We start from the raw sequence: 26,030 nt of genomic DNA, 5'->3' as shown, positions 1-26,030 counted from the left end.
TGATGTGATTTTTGTGCTTTCCCCTACGGCCACTAAAGCATATGTATTTTGTTTCTTCCTTTTGCAGCATGCTGATGAACTATGACCACGTCGAGCTCACCTTCAATGATATGGAGCCTATGCCTGACCTCTTCAAAGGGACCAAGAAGGGTAGTGTTTTCCTGACACCCTATAGAGTAAGTCTGATTTTTTTTTTTTTTTTTTTTTTTTGCAAGGTTGCAACATGTTATTTTGGAAAGGACCGAGAAGAGCACAATGGGTAAATATTGTTATGCCTTCAAAGAGGTCATGTTGTATTGAGAAAGCCATGAAACTCTGATCCCTTGGACCATTGTAACTAATATATACCGGAAAAGATCTGGTTTGGCCTTTGTAAGCATCTGGTTTGGTCCTCATAAAGTGGATTGCGTGCCTTCTAAATAGGACTATAAGATTATGGTTGTGTATCTGCATGCCAGTTTAGACCTTGTTGGCTACATTACATGGCATTCTATTTACATTTAAAAGTTAGAGTGGGTCCTCAATTGAAGTTTTGGATTGAGTAACTCAAAATTGGCCAAGCAGCCCATGACCAAGTGTAGGTAGTGGCAAAGTTTAGGCTAGTCTGATATTTTTGAGTGCCTGTTTTTCCTTTACCTTTTTCTAATTTTTAAAAAGTGGTTGCATTCTGTTCAAGACTCTTTTAGGTAGTCTCTTAAAACACCTCTACTGCACAGGTCTTGAAGAAGAATGGTGTGGGTTGTTTCTAAACACCCCATCCTCAGGATTTCATTAGTTGAACGCTGCAGAATATTTTAATTAATAGCATCCATCCATAATCTGCGTTTTCCCTTGTGAAAACAATTGGCTTCAAAAAGTATACTTGATGCAAAGCTGACCTGTTTTGACACTACACCCTCCCAGAACACGTGAAATCACTGCTGTTGATTGTAATTAAAATATTTTCCTAGTATATTTGGGCTCCGGTATATGTAAACTTTACTATATAATCTGTGTGTGCAGAAGCACATATTAGCATCATAAAACCCTCTAAATGCTCCGAAAATGCATTTATGGAACTCTCCCTCCACTTTTTTACTTTTGTTCAACCATACAGTACCTGCAAGCACTTTCCATCTATGCAGATATTAACTAAAGGGTGGGAATTAATTTTGCTTAGGTGATTGAACTAGGACGTTGAGTTGACTTAGAAGCATTGTAACCTAAATATCCATTCTGCTCAAGTGTATTGTTGCAGTTGTTGGCATTTCCCTTTTAAAATGTGCCTGTCCTGCACTTTTCCGTTGCCTCGATTCTGGGTTGAAATTCTTTAATAACTGGCTGCTTTGCGGCCTTGGGAGAATGAGGCAATTACCGCAAAGCAATCTGTTAACTCAAGCCTGCTCTTCAAACATTGCTTAAAATACTAGTCATTAGTTGTACCTTTTTAATTGCTAATTATGTCGAACCATTAAATCCATCTCACTCCAGATATAATAAAAATGTGTTTCACATAAACTAATACAAGTCATCTGAAAGCTATTAATTGTTTTATTCCAAGCAAACCTCACACAAGACAACTAAATGCCCTGAGTTATACATTCTTCGTACTCTCAGAATGTGGGCTTGGATGAGACATTTGCTTTCGGGCACTTGGCTACTCAAGGCCAGTAAAGGAGCACCTCCCTACGTGGAGGAATACCCATTAAACGGGATGCTACTGCATGTCCAGAGAGTATAAAGTGTCGGGACACAAGCATGTTTTGAAATTATAGATTGCAATAAAACTGTTGTCTGCAGCCACCATTAAAGAGCTTAGTAAATCTCCTTGTTTAATGATATATTCAGTGCGCTGGACCCACCTGCAACTGTGTAGCATTATTAAGTGTTGTAATGTCTGCAACAATCTCCCAGTAGTTTAGATACCTGTCTGACATGGGGACCCTATCAGCAACTGAAGTATAGTCTCAAAATGAACCCTGGAAGAGGCTTTGTCTGATAACAAAAGTGGTTATTTGTGACTTGAGTCCCAGTCACCGACCTGCCACTGGTACCCATTGCACAATGTGTAAGGAGTCCCAGCACAACACAATCCAGTGTGCTCTAGATCTCAGAGAAACATGTTTCATAACACCCTTTCTGTTACTGTTCCTGAAAATGCAGGGAACTTCTCAAGGTAGCATTCAAGTTGCTACTTTTAACTCTAGCACAATGTACGTGTCTAAAATGTTGTGTCCCTCTGACCACCCAGCTGAGGTGTTTCATTTGAGTAAGAAAAGAGGGTGCAGTATTGAGGAGTTTATAGGATTTTCTCAACTGCCAATCGAGGACCATCTGAAAAGGGAAAGTGGAGAATACCTGGTGTCCTGGTATATGAAGCAGACTTTCCTAGTATCTTCTGCTTTTTAATGCCTTTAAACATTTCACCGGCAGGTCATCTTCGTATCCAAGGGAAGGGACGCCCTACAGTCCTTCATGATGCCATTCTACCTCATGAAAGATGTTGAAATCAAGCAGCCTGTGTTTGGTGCCAACTGTATCAAGGGCACAGTGAAGGCTGAAACTGGTGGTAAGTTAATCCTTTAAGCGAGCAAGGAGCTACTGTAATGCTATACTATACTATTTAGCTTTCTTCTTGGTCCAAAAAAGTGAACAGAGATTACAAATGTCTTTTTGAGCACTAACTGGGTTTTACACGCTGTGTTGAAAAACTGAGATTCACAATTAGCATAGAGGAATAAAGCATGGTGAGGCACTACTCCACTATCTTAATTATACAAGATATTTGACACAGATACACGATTGGATTGAGGATTGGAGGCCATTTAGGAGAATGTATAAGAATATTGTTCTGGAAGCAAGCCAAAAGTGAGCAGATGGATAGAGGGCCTTTGGTACTAGACATGATTCAGTGTTTTAAAGCCTTTGCTTGGCACCCACTATCTGTGTGATGACTGGATTGAGATGCTGCTTTTATTGTGTTCCTGATGGGAGTATGGTTGTAGTATGTGGCCCAGCTGGTGATGCGTTACATGTGCTTTCTGAAGTCCAGGGTTCAGGATGTGCACCTTGGGAGAAGGTTATTCTCGTCACTTGGAATAAAGCAGTATTTTTCAGAATACAACCTAGAGATTGATGCCATTTAAGGAATCTGATTTGGGGAAGTCCACTGTACTCTGGAAACTGAAAACGCTTTGCTCGTTATGCTAAGGGGCGCTTTACCTTTTGGAAGTAACGACTTCCTCCAAACTTGGATTCATCAAGGCCTTACCGCTACGAGTACGGCCTACTCGTTTCTGAATGCACCATGGAAACAAGGATACTTCGGTTGGATGACACTCTGCCATTCAGGAACTCTGCTTTCTCTTCGGAGAAACCCCCACGAGGTCTGGCTGCATCGAAGTCTTCAAAATAGTGAGCAACGTGCTTGGTTGTGGCTGGGATTTATAGGCCTGCCACACCCCAAAATGGGTGCTGCCTCTAAAAACATGGGAATTGTAGTCCCTTCGTGGAATAGCACTGATAAGTGCATCTTGTCCACCAATGTCCTGAACCTGCAGCTCTGAGCTTTGCCACAGGGCAGACGACGCTGATGGCCACCTTTGGAACAAGAGGGGATGACACGTGGTGCGCATAAAGCACCACAGTCGTGCAGCAGAGTTTTGGGCGAGACCTGGGCCGCTCATGCCTTATTCCTGACAGGTGGCCAAAAGAGATATAGCCAAACTGTGGAGTCATACAAGCCCCAACGAAAGAGACATGGCTGGAAGGAATGAATATGTACATGGAGGCAGAGAGAGTCGCCTGAGGGTAGAGACTGTCCCAAAGAATTCAGTAAACTTTACAGGAAATGATAAGAGAGAACTCTGTTTAGATCAACCCTGTGGAAGATTGGCCAGAGAGAGGTTAACTTGGAGATGAAAAGACTGAATGGAATCACAGTGGAATGGATGTGGGGTGCAACCGGGGAATGTGAAAAGTCCTCTAGTGACAAGTTTGCTAGTTTATCTGAATATGATGTATGCATTGTTCTGTACCATTACAATCAATTAAAAAAAAACAAAAAAAAAAAAACTAGCAACTGCCTGGAGGAGCTACTGCCTCAATGTAAATGTAGAAGCCAACTTGGCAGTGGGACAGGCAGTCATCCATAACTGTTTTCTATAAAGGTGAGCCTGCTTCCCACTTCCTTATAGTTATGATTGTGATGTATTGCTTACTAGTCTGATTAGTTTTATAATGATCGAATGCTGGAGTTGGTCCTGCAACTTTAGCTCTCTAGTGTTGGTATCATATATATTGACATTAAATCTCCCCTCCTCCTTGGTCAGAGGCTCAATCATTATATACTATATAATTTTGATATACTCTTCTCACACTTTGTGCTCTGGTAGCTCCGAGGAGGAGAAGGAAAGTTAGCACTTCCACCTCATCAGCTGAAGTTTGGTTTGCTTCAAATGAGGTGGATTTACTACTAAAGAAACACTGTTGTTGAAGCCTATAGTGATTTTAAAAACCTGTTACTGCTACTTCAGATTCCTGGAGAACTGGAGTTAGAGTTAACTAAGTTATTTAAATGTATTTGGAAAAAGTAGCCTGGCAACTGGGGAAACTCCAAAATACTTTTCTTTTGGAACATGAATGCTTCGCTTTTTCATATCACTTTAACCCCACTGGTGCCATTGCATTTTGGCACCCCCTGTGACAGACATTTAAAAAAAAAAAATGTCAATCTTGAAGTGTACTCAATTGCATTATGTTTTTTTTTATTTTTTCAAGTATCCACTCTTTTTTTTTTTTTAAGCTCTGTTTTGACTGCGCAGGTGTCCAGCAGACCTATTGTCTTTTGTGGGCTTTAGGTTCTTTCCTTTCAACCATTCTTTTGTTGACCAGTCCTTTTCAGTCACTGGCTTGAGACTTTGTCTGTCACATCTTTGTTCAGCCCAGCAGAGAGTTTCTGCATCATAGAATCTTTATTGATAGTTTTAAGTGCTTGAATAATTCTGTGCTGCATGTGTGTACCCTGGGGGACTTTTTTATATGTATATATTTCCCAAGAACATAAAAACACAGGGTGCTATTTTCCATATGCTCATCAGATGAACAACACCCTTAAAGGGTATATTGGAGGTGACTTTTTCCATGCATATATTCTTTTATATTTAAAGAATATCTATTTCAAGACTTTACTGCAGCATTTTAGCAACAAAAAGGATTAGATTGTCTAATCTAAAGAAAAACATGTGGGCTGATACGTCTCTGATGAAAGCTGTGGCACAAGCATCCTCTCCCTTTTAAGATTTTAGGCGCTTCATTCCCACATGAGATCGATGCTGCCACCATTGCGTTGATCCCGAATACACCACCTCCCTCAACCTCGTGTGAAGGCTATCAGACGATCTTGCTTATTAATAGTGAGGTCAGGATAAATGCCACAATCTTAGCGGGCCGCCTCAGATGCGTCCTTGGTACCCTGATACACCCCAACCAGTGTGGCTTTATGCTAGCTCGCATCACTGATGTGGAGGCTCCACACTGCCTTGATCCATCGTCGCCAATTCCCATCCACCTTGGCACTGCTACTCATTAATTTTGAGAAACCATTTGATACTTTGAGCAGGTGCTACTGAGGGCCAGATTTGGACCCCGCTTTCGTAGATTTGTTTGCGTCCTCTACACTAACCCCATTGCTTGAGTCCTGGTTAACGGTGCAACCTCGGGCGCCTTTCCTGTCTGTCGCGGGATCCGACAGGGATGCCCCCTGTCACCCCTCCTTTTTGAGTTGGCAATAGAGCCACTGGCTTGCCTCCTTCGATATGACCCACAAATGCAGGTTGGAGATGGAAAGAGGAGTATGAAGACCGAATCGCGTTATATGCAGACAATGTCCTCCTCTACTTGACCGACCCAAAGAAGGGTAGGCCGCACTACTTGCAGATCCTCCAGGTTTTTAGAGAAGCCTCAAGATTCTGTGTCAACCCGGCGAAGTCTGTGTAGGTGTCTGTCACCCAGCCGGGATGATATTGATTGCCAAACGGAGATCCCCAGACGTCATCTCAGCTTTCATTACTTGGTCATCTGGGTGATGCTTCTCCCACAAATCTGTTGGTCCCTCCCTTAACCAAGGGCCTTTAGTGCAGAGGGTGAAGGCGGACCTCCACAGACGGCAATCTCTTCCACTAAATATGATGGGCAGGATTGTCCTGTATAGTATGATGATGATGCTGCCTCATTTCCTGTATGTATTCCAAAAATTCTGATTCTCTTAGCACAAAGCTGATATTGAGCCCAGGATAGAGGGGCTGCCTCATTTCTTTTGCGTAATTCCAGGCACGACCTTGCTTTAGCACACTGTCAACATCTTCCCCCCGCCCACAATGGAGGACTGGGAATGGCAAAACTATATCTCTATCTTGCCTCCCTGTTCCTAGTGACAAATGGCGTGTTCAGCGTGGGATGGAGTGACCCAGCATACCAATTAGAACTGGCAAACTTGGGGTTACCCCAAATCATGGCTGTACTATATGGCTCTCCGGTGGCAATCACCGATCCTGAGTTGTCCAGAGTGGTCTTGCTTGCCTGGAGAGCAGCACTTTGGCACACCAAATGGGATACAAAACCTACGCAGCACGGTCCCCTATGGCACAGCACATGGTTGGGTGAGGTGGCGGTGCTGAATTCTTGTCTGGAGGAAGCCTTTCTAGTAGCCAACATCTCTGCCTGGAGAGTGGACAAATTATGGGCCTCCTCTTTCACAAAACCCTACGCAGTTTTTTTTATTTTTTTTATTTTTTTTATTTTTTTTAATGCAAAAGGGATAGTGATAATGACACAACCTTTATTCCTCCCCAAAGATTGTATCTGAATTTCATTTCACGTTAACCAGACGATTACTGTAGGCAAATGCCCCTGTTCAATGGCATGTGTGGTTGAAGATGCACATGCTCTGCATACTCCTGTCATCTAGTGTTGGGTCTGGAGTGCTGCAAGTTGTTTTTTCTTTGAAGAAGTGTTTCAAGTCACGGGATTGAGTGACTCCTCCTCTCGGTGATATTGATCATAGGCATCGACTCCTTTTGTTAGATTGTTTTCTCTCCGCCGTTGGGTTCAGAAGTGTGTGTCTCCGCTCTCTTTCGCTCCAGTTCAGATTCTCTCTATCATCTTACCCTCTCTCGATGGTATTATTCTAGCTCGTGCTTATTCAACCTTAACGCTCGCCTTGATTTGTCAGGTCAGGCACTGACCGCCCGCCTGCCCTATGGAGCACCCACGCCCACTTCTGACCTACCTTCCACACGTTACCGACGGATATGCTAACCTGATGGAACTGACTCCATTCCGCTTCTGCCCGTGGTGCCACGCAAAATTCCGGCACACCAACCAAAATCTTGTGTGCAACCTTTGCCTCTCCCCAATAATTGAGAGGCCAGTTGTGATGCCTGCAAATCCTTCCGAACGAAGGAGACCCTTCTGGACTGAAGAGCACATCTGTTGGAAATGGCGAACAAGACTCCAAACAGCACCCTGGGCATTTTTGGTGAGGAGCATACACAAGACGAACCTGCGTAGGAGAAAGAGGCCCTCTCAATCCAAGACTCTTCGGACTCGGACGTCCAGTCGGACATCGAAAGCCACGTGATCAAAAAAATCTCTTCAAGGTCATGGCTCTGCCACTGCCACCAGGCCATAGTCGATACCAAAAAGCTACTTCGCCTGCCCTGCCTCTTGCTGAGCACCGAAACCATCTGTAAAGACCAAGGATTCATCCTCCGCTTCGACCTCTGTTTCCTCCGACCAAGAGATCGTCACTGTTTCGATTCGAGCCTCAGCCCAGACCTGAACACCATCAGCCACCTCTTCGGTGCCGACCAAACCGCACCAACCCACCAAAATCTTTGGTGTCAAAAACATAGGTGCCAAAATTATCAGAACGGAGAGAATCGGGACCGTCTTCTGCTACCCCTCCTCCAGCGGAGCCTATCCTAGAAACTATTGACACTCGTCAGCGCTGCCTTCAAATTCAGGAAGGTACAGGATGTATTATTGCTAAGCCTTCTTCCTCTGTATTTTTGAAAAGGAAGCTTTCTTCCCAGGAGGCTTTGGGCATTCCTCCACCTCAGAAAAAGAAAACCAAGGACAAAGCCACTAGTCCACCACATAGGCCTTTTCCACCTCCTCCTCTGCCCCCTTCGCTTCCACCTCCCGCTCCACCTCATTCTCCCACTTCACCTACACCAGGAAATTACACTCTGTTTCCTGCAGGAGATATAACTGGGTTACAAGATGATCCAGGCCCCTGGGATGCGTATGATCCCGACCATAACCTCTCTAATGACCCTGACCTCTACCCTGCACTCCCCTCACCACCCGAGGACACTACATCATATCAGCAAGTAGTAGCTCGAGCAGCTGCATTCCACAGTGTGGAACTACACAGAGATTTTATCGAGAAGGGCTTCCTCTTTGATACCCTAGCTTGCACTCATAGGGATATTCAATATCTTCCAGTGCTCCCTGACATGCTTCCTCATGCATAGGAGATCTTTAAGGTGCCAGTCTGCTCTAGGAGTATTACTCACAGAGATGAGAAAAAGTATAAATCTGCTCCTTCTGACCCTCTTTACATTAGGTCTCAGGTCCCCCCTGACTCCATTGCAGCTACCACAGGTAGGAAACGAGCTAATAGCCAGGCCACTGGGTACTCTCTTGCTGAAAAGTAGAGTAAGAAAATCAATGCTGCTAGCAAACAAGTCACTCCACATGCTGCAAATCATTGGCATATCTCCAAGTCACAGACGACGTTGGCCTGGTATGACCGGGCTTACTGTGAAGAAATGGAGGCGCTCCGTGACAGAGCAGCATATGGTTGCTGAGGGGCATATGATCTCTAATAATTCTATTCGCTGTGCCTGGGACGCCGCTGAGACAGAAGCACACAGCATCAACACCAGCATCCTTCTCCGAAGGCATGCATGGCTGCATAGGCCCTGGTTTTATCCCAGCAGCCCACCAGACATTCCTTAATATGCCCTTTGACAAGGAGCATCTTTTTGGGTCAAGTGGGCACCACCCTTGAGAAGCTCTAAAAGGACACAGATACAGCAAAAGCTATGGGTGCCCTTCAGTCCCCCACACAGAGGCACAGTTTGTCATTCTGGGTTTAGAGTTTCTTACAAGTCCTCAACATCTGAGGGTGTCCACGTCCCACCCTAGGCAGCCTCAATTTGCCTATTATAGTGGCTTCTACAGAGGCTCCTATACAGCCACCACTAACAAAGGGTAAGGAAAGGGCTCCACTTCACGTGGCTCCCCCCCACTGCCAAGCAGTGACTACCTTCAGCTTCCCCCGCTCATTCGACATCTGTTGGGGGAAGACTCTAACTCTTTTATCCAAACTGGCACAACATTACCACAGACTAATGGGTCTTTTCCATTAGCCAACATGGTTATTGTCTGGAGCTTACCGCCACTCCTCCCAGCATTCCCCCTTTCAATCACAGGCTATCTCAGGTACACCTAATCCTTCTCAAACAAGAGATCCAATCCCTTCTTCTCAAAGGGGCCATGGAGCCAGTTCAAATACAACACCTACAGCAACATGAGAAAGTATAGGACCTCCCTAAACTTCCTCATTCCCAGAAAGGATGGTTCTCTCAGACCTGTTCTCGACCTCGGACCATTAAAAAACACATACTGTCAGAACATTTTCACATAATTACCCTTCAGGACGTTATTCCGCTTCTACAGCAAGGCGACTTCATGACAGCCCTAGATCTAAAGGATCCCTGGTTTCATATTCCCATTCATCCTGCACATCTAAAATACCTAGGATTCTTTATTGCAGGAACACATTACCAGTTTAGGATCCTTCCTTTCGGGGTCACTACCGCTCTGAGTCTTCACAAAGTGTTTACCAGTAGGTGCCGTACACCTCAGAAGGCAAAACATTCAGGTATTTCACTACCTCAACAACTGGCTCATCAAAGCCAGCACCTTACAACAGTGCCAGCAACACACTCAATTGACAGTGGATCTACTTCACTCACTGGGTTTCATTCTGAACATCTCCAAGTCCCATCTTCAACCTCTTGAGATACAGCCTTATCTAGGGGCCGTCCTGAATGCGGAGCTAGGGGTTAGCATACCCCAACCCTGCTCGTGTATAGACTTTTCAGACTCTACTGCCTCAATTTCAAGAGAATCATACTTCACAGTCAAGACCATTATGCAACTTTTGGGGATGATGGTGTCGTGCATCTCCTACAGCGGTATCTGTCCCATCAGTGGTCTCAGTCACAGGGTCACCTGGAAGATCTAGTGTTGTTAGACCGCCGCACTCAACTTTCTCTGCAATGGTGGAACACCATGTTGAAGGGGCGGCCTTATCTAAACCCTATGCCTCAGGTTACACTGACCACAGACGCGTCATGGACAGGTTGGGGTGCTCACCTCCAAGACCTCACAGTACATGGCATCTCTGATCCCAATCACCAGACCCTAAACATCAGTTACCTTGAGCTTTATGTAGTGTTTCTAGCCCTGAAAGCATTCCTTTGTCACCTGCCTCACAAGGTTGTCTTAGTCTGCACGGACAACATGACAGCCATGTACTGTTTGCAGAAACAGGGGGACACACGTTTGTCCCAACTGTGTCAACTCTCTCAGACCGTATGGAAGTGAGCCCTCCACCACCACATTCACCTAGTGGCAGAGTATCTCCCGGGGATGAACAACAACTTTGCAGACCTGCTGTGCAGGATGCAGGAACAAGTCCACGAGTAGGAATTCAACCCACAAGTCCTTCAATCATACTTCGCCAAATGAGGAACTTATCAAATAAATCATTTTGCCACAGCAAAAAACGGAAAAATGCCCAAGCTTTCCCTCCAGGTACCCACACCCTCTATCCAAGAGCAACGCTCTATGGATGAATTGGTCAGTGATATTTGCATACGCTTTTCCACCTCTCCCGCTCATTCCATTTCTGGTTCAGAGGATCAGGCAAACGTCTTTCATCATGATCCTTGTAGCTCCCACCTGGACGCGGCAACCATGGTTCACCACACTTTTAGACCTTTCAGCAGTCCCCCACGAGAAGCTCCCGAACAGGCTGGATCTTCTCACTCAAAAACAAGGACAAATCAGACATCCAGACCCCAAGTCACTCAAACTTGCAAAATGGCTTCTAAGGTCATAGTTTGGTTACTTAGGTTTGCCCGCGGAATGTATGGACATTCTTGGGGAAGCATGTAGACCCACAACTAGAGCTTGTTATGCTGAAAAATTGAAACATTTTGTTTGCTACTGTGAACCCCAACATTTTGCCCCTATGAAAGCCACTGTTCAAGAGATTGTTTGTTTGCTTCATTTACAAAAAGCAAATCTAGCCAACACTTCCATTTGTCTACATCTTGCAGTTAAAGCCACATGTCTAAAAAACAGACAGCATATTTCCTTGTTTAAAATCCCAGTCATCCAGGCTTTCATGGAAGGCCTTAAATGGACCATTCCACCTAGGGTCCCCCGCACCATCGTGGAACTTAAACATTGTCCTTACCAGACTCTTGGGTCCTCCTTTGGAACCATTCTGTTCATGTCCTTCGTGAAAGTGTGACAGTGAGCTCCAGGCACAAACCTTGGAAGTACCTTTCTTCCAGATTCATAGGGATAAATTAATCCTTTAAGCTACCCCTAGGTTCCTACCTAAAGTGGTTTCTCAGTTTCACATAAACCACACCCCAAGATGGATGAGCAGATCCCCAAACTCTCCATACTTTGCCTCTACGCAAACCCTACAAACTACACTAGAAAAGTGACCTTTGACCAAGGAAGTGTAAACAGTACAAATATGTGCACCACCATTCCTACAAGACCAATTCAGCAATATGGCTAACAATAACAACAACCAGTCCGTGACCAATTACCATAATTTGACAATTATCTTCTGGAATGTCGTAGGACTAAAGACTTTTAAACCTTGACGTAGCGCAACGACTCTTTTAAAAAAAAAAAAAGAAAGCCTATTATGCCGATAAGAACCCTGGCTAACTCTTCCATTGGCTATCCCAGGGTACCACGAAGTAAACCAACTGGCAATAAAAAGAAATATCTTTGGGAGACCTTCTGGTGGCCTATCGATTTATGTAAACGTCGACTAGACTTTAAAGCCAGCACTGTTCCCACATTTCACCACTTGCTACAAATAATAATAATTGACATTTCTACTCCAAACAACCGCACAACAAAAACTCTTATAATCCATCTCTATTTCAACATCTTTGGACAAGCAAGGACAGAAAGCATAGCCCAACTTGTCGACATCTTGGACAAAGTATTCTACGATCACACAGGTTATAACATCATAATTTGCGGGGACTTCAACCTCATATTTTTAGGCAAAACTGCAGATCAAGACCATCCGATGTGCTTGGCCACCCAATAACTTCAAAGTTTTCTGAGCAAGCATGGGCTTACTTCCATCCAGCATTCTCAAAAAGCAAGCTCCTCTGCACAACCATTTCCCAAAAGCTTCCAGGGGAAAAGCACTCTAGATTACATCTTTGCCACAGAGAAAGCCATTAACCATCTGACATCCTTTGAAATTCCACATTTAAACGCCAGTGATCACCTCCAGCTTATAACACGCTTCGAGCTGAACCCAAGGCGAATTAAAGGATACGAGTCAATAGGTCATTCGCAGGAGGACGAGGACCAACAAATAATCAGGCATCAAACGTACACCTCTTGGTCCAACTCAATGGTTCGACTCTACTCTCTATGACGGGCGAAGAACTTTGAGCCAAATGGCCAGCTATTAACAACAGCCTCTTAACGCAAGCAGGAGCAACCAACACCATTCAACGCCGTTCTGCAAAGAGCCTTCTGCATTACCCCATAAGGGTAAGCAGGCTGAAGCTTGGCAGACTGAAAATCACAAGCAGAAATTAAGGACCCTCTAATAAAAAAAGAGCTAGCATTGAAACTACGAACACAAACAAAACAACATAAGCAGCTGATCTGGTCTCTAAAACGTCAACAAGTGGAAAAGCAATCAATATACATCCATTCCTTGATGAGAAAATACAACCACAGTGATTTATGGAGCTATATTAAAAACAAGATGGGTCAGAGAGACCAGCGAATTAACATAATTGAGGCAACATCGATAAAACATGTAACAAAATTACACGCAGCTGAAGCGCTCTGGAACAAACAAAGGAAGACCCTGAAAAATACGATTCTGAATCAACCACCAGCTTAGCTCCCTCTGCAAAGGAAATATCCATTATTCTGCAAAAAATGAAATCTGGGGCCCCTGGTCCCAATGGAATCCGTGCAAAAATCTTCAAACAAGATCCGAAGCTCTGGACACTAATCCTCTCTGCATCGGATTGCTCCTGTCTTGATTCACAGGTAGTTCCAACGAGCTGGAGAGGTCCCATACTTCACCCAGTTTATATAAAAAAAAAAGGCAACAGGCATGACCTAGCCAACTATCGTTTAAGTGCACTCTTGGATGTTGAAGCAAAAGGCTTTCCCTCAGCCCTTTTAGAAGAACTACAATCCTGGGCAGAGGTAAAGGAAATTGTCCCCTTAAATCAAACTGGCTTCAGGGCGAACTCCGCAACCATTGACAGCATCATAGCCCTCTCTTACCTAGCCTAAGAGGCCGCCGCCAAAAAGTCAATACCACTCTTTGCCTGCTTCGTGGATTACTCAGCAGCATTTGATGCTGTGGTAGACATCTTCTATGGAGCAAGCTAAGAAACAGGGGGATTCCGAATAAGCTACTAAGGGCAATCATTTTATTGTACACATCCACCTGGGCACAGGTCAAGCTGACGAACTTAACCATCAGCAAGGAGATCTCCACCACTAACTGGCTAAAGCAAGGATGTGTTCTATTCCATCTATGTACAGACGACATGTCGCAGGCGCTTACGCAAGCAAACTTGATAACACCAAATATTGGAAATCTAAAAATCACCTGCTTCAATATGCTGATGACATTGTTCTGCTGGACTACACCAAAATCGGCCTACAAAAAGCTTTAACAGCCCTGCACAGCTATAATACCGCAAATAAAATGAAAGCAAATGCAACCAAAACAAAGGTCGTAATACTTGGTGGGTCAAAGAAACATCAGTTATTACGATGGAAGCTGGGGCCACCCATCATTGGCACATCGGACATGTACAAATACCTAGGCACACGAATATCAGCTAAAGGAACACATACTGCCCAACTTCTTCACCTAAAGACAAAGGCTGACTTTATAACAAGCAGAATGTGCCAGCTAAACCATCTAATGGAAAGCCCTTCAGCAAGACTAATACTTCAGATTCTTAAAGCTGCTCTTTTACCAGCGCTGCAGTATGGTCATGAAGCCTTTCCTGGAAAATTCACTGCTCTGATAGATAAGCTCCAGCAAAGAATGTATAAAAGAGTGTTCAAATTGCCACAATATATTAGAAGTCACTTGATTGGATTAGAATTTGGTCTGGAAAGTCAGCAGTGGGTGCTGATGGGGGACTTTATGAAATACTGTCATAGGATAGTCATGCCAACCCCCACCCCAAAATACTCTGAAATCAGCCTTGCATCACATTTTTTAAACAAAAACAAATCCCTGATACCTCTCAACAACGATAAACAAACTTCAAATCGACCAAGCAGCACTGATCAAACTAGCAGTGTCACCCTCCCCAATCAAATCTATGCTGAAAAGTCCGACAAAAACGCTCTCCAGAGCAAATGACTTCGAAATATTGAACAGCACCCCCGCACTGGATGCGCTGGGGCACTCTTATATAAACATCACACAAAACCTGGCACCACAGCCATATCTTACTTGCACCATCAGGAAAGTCTGTATATCCCAAATTGCCTTTGGAAGGCTCCTTGGCCTAAGGATAAAGGAGTCTAACCTGAAATAGAACTGTCACCAACATAAAAGGGTGTAGGTTTTGCGATTTATAAATTGGAGACTTTTATCCATTTATTGTGCTTTTGCCCAGCACTGTTGAATTCATGACGCACATTATTAAAAACTTTGTTCCTTCGCCATGGAATGAGATCCCGCACAGAGGCTAGATTGTTGGTATTCACTTTAAAGGAACCGGCTGATCTGGCCAAATTTGGGAAGTATATTATGCAGCTCCAGGCAAAACTGAACAATCACCAAATGTGCATATAGACTCCATGTTCCAGCCATGAACTATGCTTTTATGCGGACCCTATTTTAAATTTGTAAGAATTTTATATTCTATATTTTGTACCTTCTTTTGAAATGATTTTAATTAATCACGCAATAAATTGATGATGATGATGGGTTCTCAGTTTCACACAAACGAGTCCATTGAACTACCTGTCTTCTTTCCACAAACTGACTCTTTTGCAGAAAAAGTTCTCCACACTTTAGATGTTTTAAAGAGCATTCATAGCTCTTTGTAGTTTTTCCACTAACTCATTAAAGCAGTCCAGTGTCAAAAATTGGTATAGCAAGATGGATAGATAAATGTATAGAAACGTGTTATGCTAAAGCTAAGAGATCTTTACCTGTTACTTCTAGAACACATTCTACTAGTAAAAAGGTGCTACAATGGCCTTTCTTGGAAATATCCCCATAGCTGACATTTGCAAGGCAGCTACATGGTCTACACCACATACATTCACAAAACAATACTGTGTGGATGTACTAGCACACCAACAAGCTAAAGTAGGACAGTCTGTGCTACAAATACTTTTCCAAACAACTGCAACTCCTACAAGCTAGCCATTGCCTTTATGGAGGAAACGCTTTACAGTCAATGCAAAGCATGTGTATCTACAGCAACCCTTGCCATTAAACGGGTTACGTTACTTACCCTGGAAGCATCTGTTCGTAGATTCACATGTGCCCTTCCCTCCTTCCTTGGATGCTGTTGGCCATTGCAGTTACATTAAAAGTTTGTATATATTTGTACATATGTATCTTTTATTTTTGCATGGACCTCCCTGTGGGAAACAATCGAACAACGGAGTTGATGCCCAGGTGCAATATCACCTAGAGGAAGAGTAACTAATTCCTGTGACTTGAAACACTTCTTCAAAGAAAAAACACTTGCACCTCTCGAAACGCAACAGGAGTATGCAAAGCATTTGAATCTACGTCACTACATGCCACAAACAGATGCTTACAGGGTAAGTAACATAATCCTTCTGCATGGTCACCCTCATTTGTGGGTAGATTATTTTGCTGGTTTTTGGACTCTGCACACTGGGGCCTTGCTGTCCAGAGTCCAGTGTATGTGCTCTGACCCCTAAAAACATGTCAGATTTGCATATTTACCTTATCTGTACATGCCTTACACGTGGGACTGAATGTCCCCAGAACCTGTAAATTAAATGTCACTAGTGGACTGCAGCACATATTTTGCCACCACTGAAGTGATCATGCAAGCATATCTGCCCCTGCTGGTCTGCCCCTGGAGCCTCAGCAGGCAATTTTAAAACTTCCAGGATGTGTTCAAATAAACCTTTTGCCAGACCTGAGCCTTCTTTTTAATGCATATGCCACCCCTAAATTAGGCCCTGCATGCCCACAGGGCAGGGTCTATGGTATTTAAAAAGTAGGTAATGTGTACTTAAGTTTTACATGTCCTGGCTGGGAAAACTCCTTAGTCATTTTTCACAGTGGTAGGGCCGTCTCTCATTATAATTACATTTTAATCTCTTATAGTGCTCAACTTCAGTTGTGAATATCTTGAAAAATTATTCAAGGGTTTGCTCATTATCATAGCTGCACCTTTGGGTCGGCCCAGTGGAAGAAAGGTTCAGCCATGTTAGTTTTAGGTAGAGAGGGGCACTGTTGATAGTTTACAGTAAAACAGACAGGAAGTGCTGCAAAGGTGGGTAGGTTCACCACTGGGAACTTCTACCCAATTGATTGGGAAGTCACCAAGAGTTTTCCTCACCCACTTGGAGGCACTCCCAGTACCTTTTTCAGAACACTGCTGGACCTGTGGCAGACCAAAGAAGGGCTGCAGCTCCTGTTGTGACCCATGAGGCAAACCCTAAGGGCTGGACCTTTTCTCACTTGTACTCAGGACTAAGAAGTTAACTCCAACTGTCAGTTGGCTGACCTCCCGGTAAACTACTGTGACACAAAAGCTGCAAGAAGTCCACTTTCCTGAAAAAGTCACCTAATCAGGATCAACTGGACCTACTCAGGACCCTTCTGGTGGCTTCTGTTGGAGTGAGGCCTGACCCACTAGCACTAATTCTGAGGTCCTGGAGCCATTGGCTGGTGTCAGAATGTACACCTCCTGCCCAAAACATAAACGCTGGCACTTGGAAATTTTTCAAAGCCTTTTTGTGGGAAGAACCAAAAGAAGAACAGCATCCATCTGGTGAACTGGTCTGCTGAGCCTGCATTGCTGGTGGACCTAACTTTGCTGTATCTCCCACTACGTTCTCTTCTTGACATCCGTCAAGGCCGCTTTGGCTCCATACCACAGCCTCCGTAGCTACGAGAACTCAATTGACTTCCAAGACTTCAGGACAGGGAAACTGAACTTCTCCTGCCTTATTGTACTATATCTGTGGCCTTTGATCCCTCTTTGACTTCCATCGTCGATGCTGACAAATTCGTTGATGACCACTCGAGATTCAGAACTGTTTGTTAGTAGGTAACTCCAGACCAGGACAATCCCAGTCTTTGTATCCAACTTGTAAATGACCAAGGTCAGTCCTAACTTTGACTTTGCCCTTGTGTAGCAAGACCAGTTCCCTGTGGTTGGCTGGGCACTTTGTGCTTTTTGTCTCTATCTTGTATTTAAAAAAATGTACTATCTCCCTTACTGGATTTTGTTGTTTTTGGTGTATTTTTTTCAGTGTAATATTCTCTATTTTTATGAATTGGAGTGCGATGTGTTTTTTTTTTTTTTTTTTTTTTTTTAAATTGTTTTTTAGACTTCTAACTGTGTAAGTACTTCTAAATGCTTTAACATGTTCTTAAGTAAAGCCTCTCTGCTCTTTGCCGTAATTCCATGGCGGTTGAGCTCAGGGTTAATTTATTGAAACCTATCCTGAACCCAACAAGAATAGTTGGCATGATAACTTGTGATGGACTACAATCCGCCCCAACTAATAAACCACTTCCTCACAATTACTCTTCCACATTCTTTCCCACTCATCCACTCCAGGAGAGGGTTCTCTACAATACTGGGACATTAAAAGGGTTCTTTGTTTCTACCCTGATAAAACTAAAGATTTGAGAAAGTCAACTCTGCTATTTACAGTTGCTGGCATTACCACTTGTCAGTAAGAAGGAAACCCCTTTCCAGAGAAACCACAACCACTCTACTAAGGAGAAAGCAGCCACCACAGCATGGCTTATAAGCATCTCTATTGCTGATATCTATAAAGAAGCAACATGGAAGTCCGTACACACTTATGCTAAAATTCAGGCGTTCAAGCAAATGCTAGACTAGGTCTGGAAACACAAATTCAAAACGTATTCAGTCGAGAAGTATCTATGCTACCGGGGAGTTTTATCCATGCATTCGGATACTGTTTTCCCCTGCTGCTAAATCAACGCGTTTTTGTAATGTTAAATAGCTTTCTAAACTAGTCAAGAGTTTGACTATTAATGAAGATCCTACGATGCAGAAGAAAAGGTTATTTACTTTTAATCTTAGTTTTGCTTCTTAAGAATCTTAATTGAAGTCATAAATGACCTGCCTGCCTCCCCAGCTGGGTAGGGTTGGGCAATGGAAGACGTCCATAACATTTTATCCACAGAAAATAATTGGCTCTGTGAGGCAGCTGCCAATGCTGTGCTTCATGGGTAGGGACAGGATGCTTTTTCTACAGCTTTCAATATAGGTCTATCATACTATATATATTTCCTTCAGATTCGAAATTTCAAATAATTTTTCATCCAAGATGCTGCAATTCAGTCTTAAAATTGATATTTTTTAGTGTAAAAGACTACATGCAGGAAAAAATCACCTTTGGTGGATGCTGTTTGTCTGATTAGCATTTTGTCACTCTGTGATTTTATATTCTTGGACCGTAGATACATCTGGAAAAGTGCTCCATGGTCCACGCAGATAGTATAGAAATATTCAAGCATTTCTGGCTACAGTGGAGATTCAGGTGATTCACAATTAGGTCTATAAGTAACATTTTCTCTCTCATGTGATACTATTGACTGTTAGGATGTAGCCTTTGACTCCTATGGAATTCTTGCATTGAAGTTCATGTGGCACTATTTTACATCTACATCTCTCTGATGGCTTCTCAGTGTTCTTTCCAAACCCCTCCACTTTCCCTCTTGTCTACTTGGCTACTCTTGCCACTGTTCCTTCTTTCCCCTATGTGTCCGCTCATCTCAATTTACCCGTTGGACTTTCTTTATTCTCCTTATCACCCCTCCCTCCCACTGGTTTCCCATCAGAGCCTCTGGATTTTATTTTATTATAATAATCTAATTTTTTAACTGCATTGCAGTCTAGCCTTTATTGGAGGATTTCTTGTGAAAGGATGCACCTAAAGGGTGACTTTCATGAGCTCCACAGCGCCTTGTATTAAAAAAGGCAAACCAACTGCAAAATCAGTGGCCTTCTCAAAATGGCCACTTCATGCACGTTTTGCATGTCCTCACACACACTGTGACTTCCTATTACTTGATTTCTTGTTGTTAAGCAACAAACCCTGCAACTTCCAGCCAACACAGGAATGAGCCCACACTCCAGTAGCGCAAACAGAAAATTGTCTTTTCACCCCTGTGTGATATGCTCATGCAAGTCATCTGCATGTATGCTGCATACGCTGTGTCTTTGTTCTATTCAAAGCTATGGAACTGGTGCGGATATCATGAAAATGTGACAAACATGAAATGCCCTATCTCCCATCTTTTTTTTACGTTGCTTCTGCGTTTAATTTCTTCATTGATAATCTGAAATGTCTGCTGTGTTACAAGTGCAATAAGGTATATTGTACTTGCAGTAAAATGGATAGGATTTCGATCACGTTTGTGATGGAGTACCCATCCACCAAACTCTTGTCAGGCCCAAAGATCCTCCAGTGGGCTTAAAACCCATTGATTGGCTTCATTGACACTCTAATTTGCTTCTTACCCCACGGATTGCCTTATCCATCTTGTGTATGTCTGTCCGGTGGAGCATAGCCTCTTTACTTGTGACCTTTCACAGCTCTGTTTTAGGGAACTACTTTTTGCGCAAGCATTCCGTAAGATTGCCTGTGTTTTCTAGTTGTCTTTTACGTTCTTCTTACCACCGCCCCTCGCTCCAAGTTGCTTTTTCTTGCTCCTGCCTTGTTCTTTTTTCGCATGCCCCAAGTGCATGTGTTTTCCAGCTGTCTCTTGTGTTTATCCTTCCTCTCTCTCTTTGTAACTCTTCTCTCATATGTGTGCTTCTCCCCATGCATTGTTCTCACTCATTCGTGTGCTTTTCATTTCCCTCACTCCAGGTTTCATGTCCTTTTTCCCTTCCTCAACTACCGCCCACTACTCTGCTACACCTAACACATTCTGTCTTTTTTCTTTTTTTTTTTTTTAAATTTGCACCTTCACACTGAAAATCCCTTTAAAAAAAATAAAAAATGTATGTATTCATTTATTTACCGATCCAAGTGGCATCTGCCACCTTGGATCAGAAGTTAAAAAAATTCAAGCAAATGGCACTCGCATCATTCCGCTGTGTGTGCATGCGTTCTGAAGCATGCACATAGCAGGAGAATGATACAACCTTCATTGCTCCTTTTTGTTTTTTTTTCTACGATTCTGCACAGAATCCTGATGCTGTACAGCACTGTCTAATTCTTTGTTTTACTGAATAATTTTTGCCTTCCGCATTTGTAAAGTTGCCTCTGGTAGAAGGCAAAAGGCTGCCAGATGCCAACACCAGTTTTGTTTGCTGTGCTTACCATCCTCCCATTCTGCAAAGGAATGGAAGTTTTGCAAAAAAGTCTAAAAGGATCCTCAAAGATAGGGAGCGTATCAAACTTTGTGGGAAGCTACAGGATCTAAATCCAAAAGGCAGAAAAAAAAGCTGTAGGCCATCAAGGTAACACCCAGCATTCACTGTGACAGTGCCCATAACCTGTAAGGACCCTCATCTAGGAAGATGCATGGAGAGGCGTTCAGGAAAGGGAAAAACAAGGAGACCCCTCCATTGACCCTCTTATTAACATCATTCTGGTTACGAACCATTTGGCTAAAGCCTCTGCCCTATTATGTTTGCAGTTGCGATCTGGCTGAATGTCGTCATCTTGACCAGCCAAGCAAGTCTTCGACTTTGAGGCACTCCAGGTATACGCTGTTGACTTTTAGTTCACGCCACAATGCCGCACCATTCACTGACATTGCAAATGCTATTGGGACGCTGTTAAACTCGCCCAAATTGATGTCAGGGTTTTTAGATATTTCTTTCATATTGATGAATGATTTTACTCCTGTATAGAGGTTCAGGCTATCACTTTCTACGTAACAAAGTCCACAAAATTTTGGACTACCAAGGTTTGTCATTACTGTGGGGGATCCAGTGCAAACGCCATTGCACTATTCTTCCTCTTCCAAAGATAGTGTCAAAGGAGGCTTCTTATCACCCATGAGAAAAGTACCTTTGTCTTCCAGAAACGTCCTGGAACATCTCCTGTGGCTTCTGTATGGCATAGAATACCACCACGTTTCATTCCACTTTGAGGGATGTAGGTGCTCCTCGTATACTAAAAAAAAAAGCATAAGCAAGTCGATCTCCTGCAATGTTGACCTCTCTTTTGCACTCAAATGATGCAGATACAAGATCTTCCTACTCTCTCACACCTCCTTTGGGTTCACCTCTGAGAGTATCCCCGGTGGATATTACTACTCTCTATGATGATTTCATGTGTTAATGCTCTCTTCCCTCTGGTGCCATGCTTAGTATAGTAGTAGTACACTAGTAGAGTAGAGTTGGTGGAAGAAAAATTCCTCACACTGGCTTAAGAAAAAGCTGCAACTCCTTGTCTACTCAAGAAGTTCAAGCCACATCCACAAGATCTCACCTTCTTAAAACATAGACCCTAGACTAGACTCCTTAATATTCTTGGCAGTAGGGTGACTTTTCCTGGCCCTGAAACTTCAGCAACTTCTGACAAGGAAAGTAAGGGATGGATATATCTCTGAACCTTGGTTTACAGAAAGCCTGAGACTCAACAGACCTGTTGCAGGTTGGAAAGGAATTGGAGGCTCAGCTATGACCTTACGGAATGAGAAGCGTACAAACGCTCTTTAGCTACATATAAAGATAGAATATTCAAAAAAATCTTCAAAAGAACTCTTTGCCACTGTCAAAAAACTGACTAGGCTGCCAGAAAACAAAAACAATAATAACAGCCAAGCCTTTTGCGATTCACTAGACTCCTTCTTTCTACACCAGTTGAAGGCAGTTTTAATCACGGACCCATCCATACTGTGTCTGCCTCATTAGGGGATCCCAGAGCCAACGCCCTGCCTGCGATATCCGGGCCTTCAACCGACCCCTTAAACAATTCAACCAGTTTCCAGCTAGTTTCGGAGAACATTCATGTTAATCTGTCCTCCTTTTTTCCTCTATCCCCAGCACAAGTCATGACTTTACTTAGCCAAACTAAATCTAGCTTCCGTTTGGATCCATGCCCCCCCAAAATTATTCACCTTGCACTTCAAATCATCTCTGCTCATTTCATGGATATTTTTGATCAAATCTTTAGCACTGACTACTTCTCCACAAAGTGGAAGTTAGCATCAATCCTTCTTCTCTTTAGAGTCTAATCTGGATGCCACAAACCCCAACAACTACCGTCCTATTTCGTGCCTCCCATTTGCTGCTAAATTAATTGTAATATGTGTCGTACTATGATTCTTACTCTTTAACTTACATACTATGTTCTTTTCCTTTAACTTACCTGTTCTATTTTTGTTGTTCTATGTTCCATGACTGCGTCAGTGCTTTGGTTGGGTTCTAGAGCCGGCAGTTGGTGACTGGCTCAGGATTTGACAGGGTGCTGCCTGCCGTCGTGGATCTTTCATTTAATAAAGAAGCTACACAGTCTTTTCCGGTGTTGTATGCGGATTCTTTACTTAAAGAAACAAACCGGAGCCTTCGCACTCCTACATTTTTGGTACCAGGAGTGGGGCGGACATCGAGTTGATGCGTGATTCACCGACCGCCGTACTGCATTTTGAAGATTTACTGCCGTACTACATTTTGAAGATTAGACGACGCCCTTGGTTGCTGCATGTATACATTGCGGGTAGTGTGAGATACAGAAGATCAAGGAGAGATCGAGGCGTGCTCGAGCGTGTGGGGGGTTTCCTTTCAAAGCCTCGAGCGTGAGCTTATTTCTGACACGTGTACACGCGTGTGTGCCGGATGTCGGACGTTGCCTAGCAACCGCCAGAGCAACGTTGTTTCCCGGAACAGAGGACGCGGCCGCATGCCGCTAACTGTTGCCCGGCAACCCAGCAGCATGTGTGAATACTAACTTATGACTGGCAACTCAAATGTTTTACTGGAGAGATTTAACTTTGCTATGTGCAGGCATTCTGCGGATGAATCTATAGATGAATATTTAGCTAACTTGCGTGTACTTGCAGCTAAATGTGATTTTGGTAATATTATTAATACGTATATTATGGATCAATTTGTTTTTCATTGCTATTTGAAAAAAATTCAAGAGCGCCTACTTGCTTGCCGCAACCCATCCTTGGATGAGGTTGTTGATTTAGATAAAGCTATTGAGAGGTCAATTATTACATCCAGAGTTGTGTGTGGACAGAGCGTTGTGTGTGGACATAGTGAACAAATGAATGTGAATCAGTTAGGAGATGAAACAACTGTAAGCTTTATTAGAGAGAGACCAACCAAACAGAAGAAAGTAAAACCCCAATTGGGTAGGGTTTGCTTCCGTTGTGGTTCTCACAATCACTTGGGTAACAATCCTGTTTGTCCATCTCTGGGGAAAAAAAATGTTTGAAGTGTCGCAAAATTGGCCATTTCCAAGCGGTTTGCAAACAATCAAATTTCAACTCGAATTCCGGGTCCAAGGTGAGAATCAGTAATGTGTACACTGAAGATGCTGAGGAAGTAGCTCATAGTGCTAATAGACTATCTAATGTCGTTCTTACTGTGGATCTCCCTCATCAGTGCAAAGGGGGTGTGGGTGAACATTTCAAAGGTCCTATATGTGAAGCAAACGTGGATTCTAGAGTTATACTTGTAATGGCTGATTCCGGTGCTCCCATCACCATTCTGGCAGACAAGACAGTTTTTCAGCTATGGCCTGACACTAAGAAACTGGAAAAAGCTGACATTGCACCCAAAGCATTTGGAGATCAAGACATCGATCTGTTGGGTGTTTTCCATGCTGAGTTAGGAGTGATGGGAAGGGCTATTGTTACTAAAATCTACGTGGCTTTGAAGGGTAGGAAAATAATAGGCTGGAAGGACTTAGCACATTTAGGTATTGTACTATGCCCAGGGCAGGAGAATCCTATCAAGTTAGGTGAGAGGCCATACATAGATGAAGGCGAGTCTGTGTTACACATCGTTCCCAATAATATTGTCCCAGAACATTATACTCGTAAGTTTCCAAAAATATTTGTTGAGAATGTCAAAGGCTTTGAGCACACTATCAAACTCAAGGATGGTGCTGTTCCTGTCTCTCATAAAGTAAAGCCAGTCCCGCTGTCTATCAGAGACCAACTTGGGAAGTTACTCAAAAAATTAGTAACAGACAATATTATTTCTCCCACCAATGCTTCAGAGTGGCTTTCTCCGATTGTAGTCACTAAAAAGAGAAATGGAGATCTCAGATTATGTGTAGACTTGATCACTCAATAAAAATATCTTAGTGGATTGTCACCCCTAACCACATATACAAGAACTAATTACCATGGTGGGAAATTCAAAATCTTTGTCGACCATTGACCTCCATTCGGCGTATCATCAGATTCCTCTTAGTAACGATTCGCAAGATGTAACCACTTTTGTTACTCCATATGGTGCTTTCAAATTCCTCAGATTACCTTTTGGTCTTGCCTCAGCGGCGAGTGTTTTTAAAAAAATGATGGACACATTGTTTGGACATCTTAAGGGGGTTTGCGCATTCCAAGATGACATCCTAATTCACACAGCAACTATAGAAGAGCATGAACAAGCTCTAAATGAAGTCTTTGGCATTCTACAAAATGATGGTTTGACTATCAAAACTGAAAAATGCAACTTCTTGGTTGAAAGTGTAGACTATCTCGGGCATTCTATATCTGCTGAGGGCATCAAACCTAAAATGTGCAATCTGGAAGCTATTATGAAAGCCCCTCCTCCGTCCAACAAAGACGAGTTACGTTCCTTTCTTGGACTGTGTGAGTATTACTCCAGATTTGTTAATGGTTTTGCTATAATAGTTCAACCTCTTCGGTCACTATTAAAAAAGGGGTGCAAGTTTGTCTGGGACAGGGAAGTCAATGATGCGTTCGAGCATATCAAACAAATTGTCTCATCTGGCCCAACTTTGAAATCTTATATTCCCAATTTTAAGTCCTTTATAACAGTTGATGCTAGTCTTAAGGGACTTGGAGCGGTGTTTGGGCAGTTGCAGAATGGTCAAGAATGTACAATCGCTTTTGCTTCTAGATCACATTCTAGTGCTGAGAGTAACTATAGCACTATTGAAAGGGAAGCATTAGCTTGCGTTTGGGTAGTTCAAAAATTTAAGACCTACATTTGGGGAACTCATTTCGAGATATTTACAGATCACAAACCTTTAGTTATACCTATTGAGTGGCAATGGTCTGGGTAAGGCATCTGCTAGGTTGGTGCGACTCCTGTCTAAATTGCAAAAGTATAATCTAGAAGTCAAGTACATTACTGGAGGAAAAATGTGAGAGCGGATTGCTTGTCTCGACTTCCACTGCCATACACTACTAATGTTGTTGATAATCAAGATGCAGTGTGTGTAGTGGGAGTTCTAGACCTGGTTTCTGATTCGGATGGGTTTTTCACACAAGAAGACTGGGAGTCGGC

The 26,030-nt window shown here is 43.2% G+C and overlaps 1 protein-coding gene across 4 annotated transcripts in view; it reads left to right on the top strand.

The window, feature by feature from the left end:
• WBP2 (WW domain binding protein 2) overlaps positions 1-26,030 on the top strand; it is a 298,555-nt gene that overhangs the window by 17,588 nt on the left and 254,937 nt on the right. For all 4 annotated transcript variants that reach the window (XR_011194210.1, XM_069200190.1, XM_069200187.1 and 1 more), the window contains exons 2-3: positions 68-176; positions 2,413-2,548. Coding sequence is in view for 3 of the 4 variants with exons in the window: in XM_069200190.1 (XP_069056291.1) it covers positions 68-176; positions 2,413-2,548 (245 nt within the window). In the remaining variant the exon portion in view is untranslated. The remainder of the gene's footprint in view (positions 1-67; positions 177-2,412; positions 2,549-26,030) is intronic.

The sequence above is a fragment of the Pleurodeles waltl genome, chromosome 7 (genome assembly GCF_031143425.1).
Source record: "Pleurodeles waltl isolate 20211129_DDA chromosome 7, aPleWal1.hap1.20221129, whole genome shotgun sequence".
Classification (NCBI taxonomy): Eukaryota; Metazoa; Chordata; class Amphibia; order Caudata; family Salamandridae; genus Pleurodeles; species Pleurodeles waltl.
Note: the sequence above shows the minus strand (reverse complement) of the source record. Positions and strands in the feature narration are given on the sequence as shown.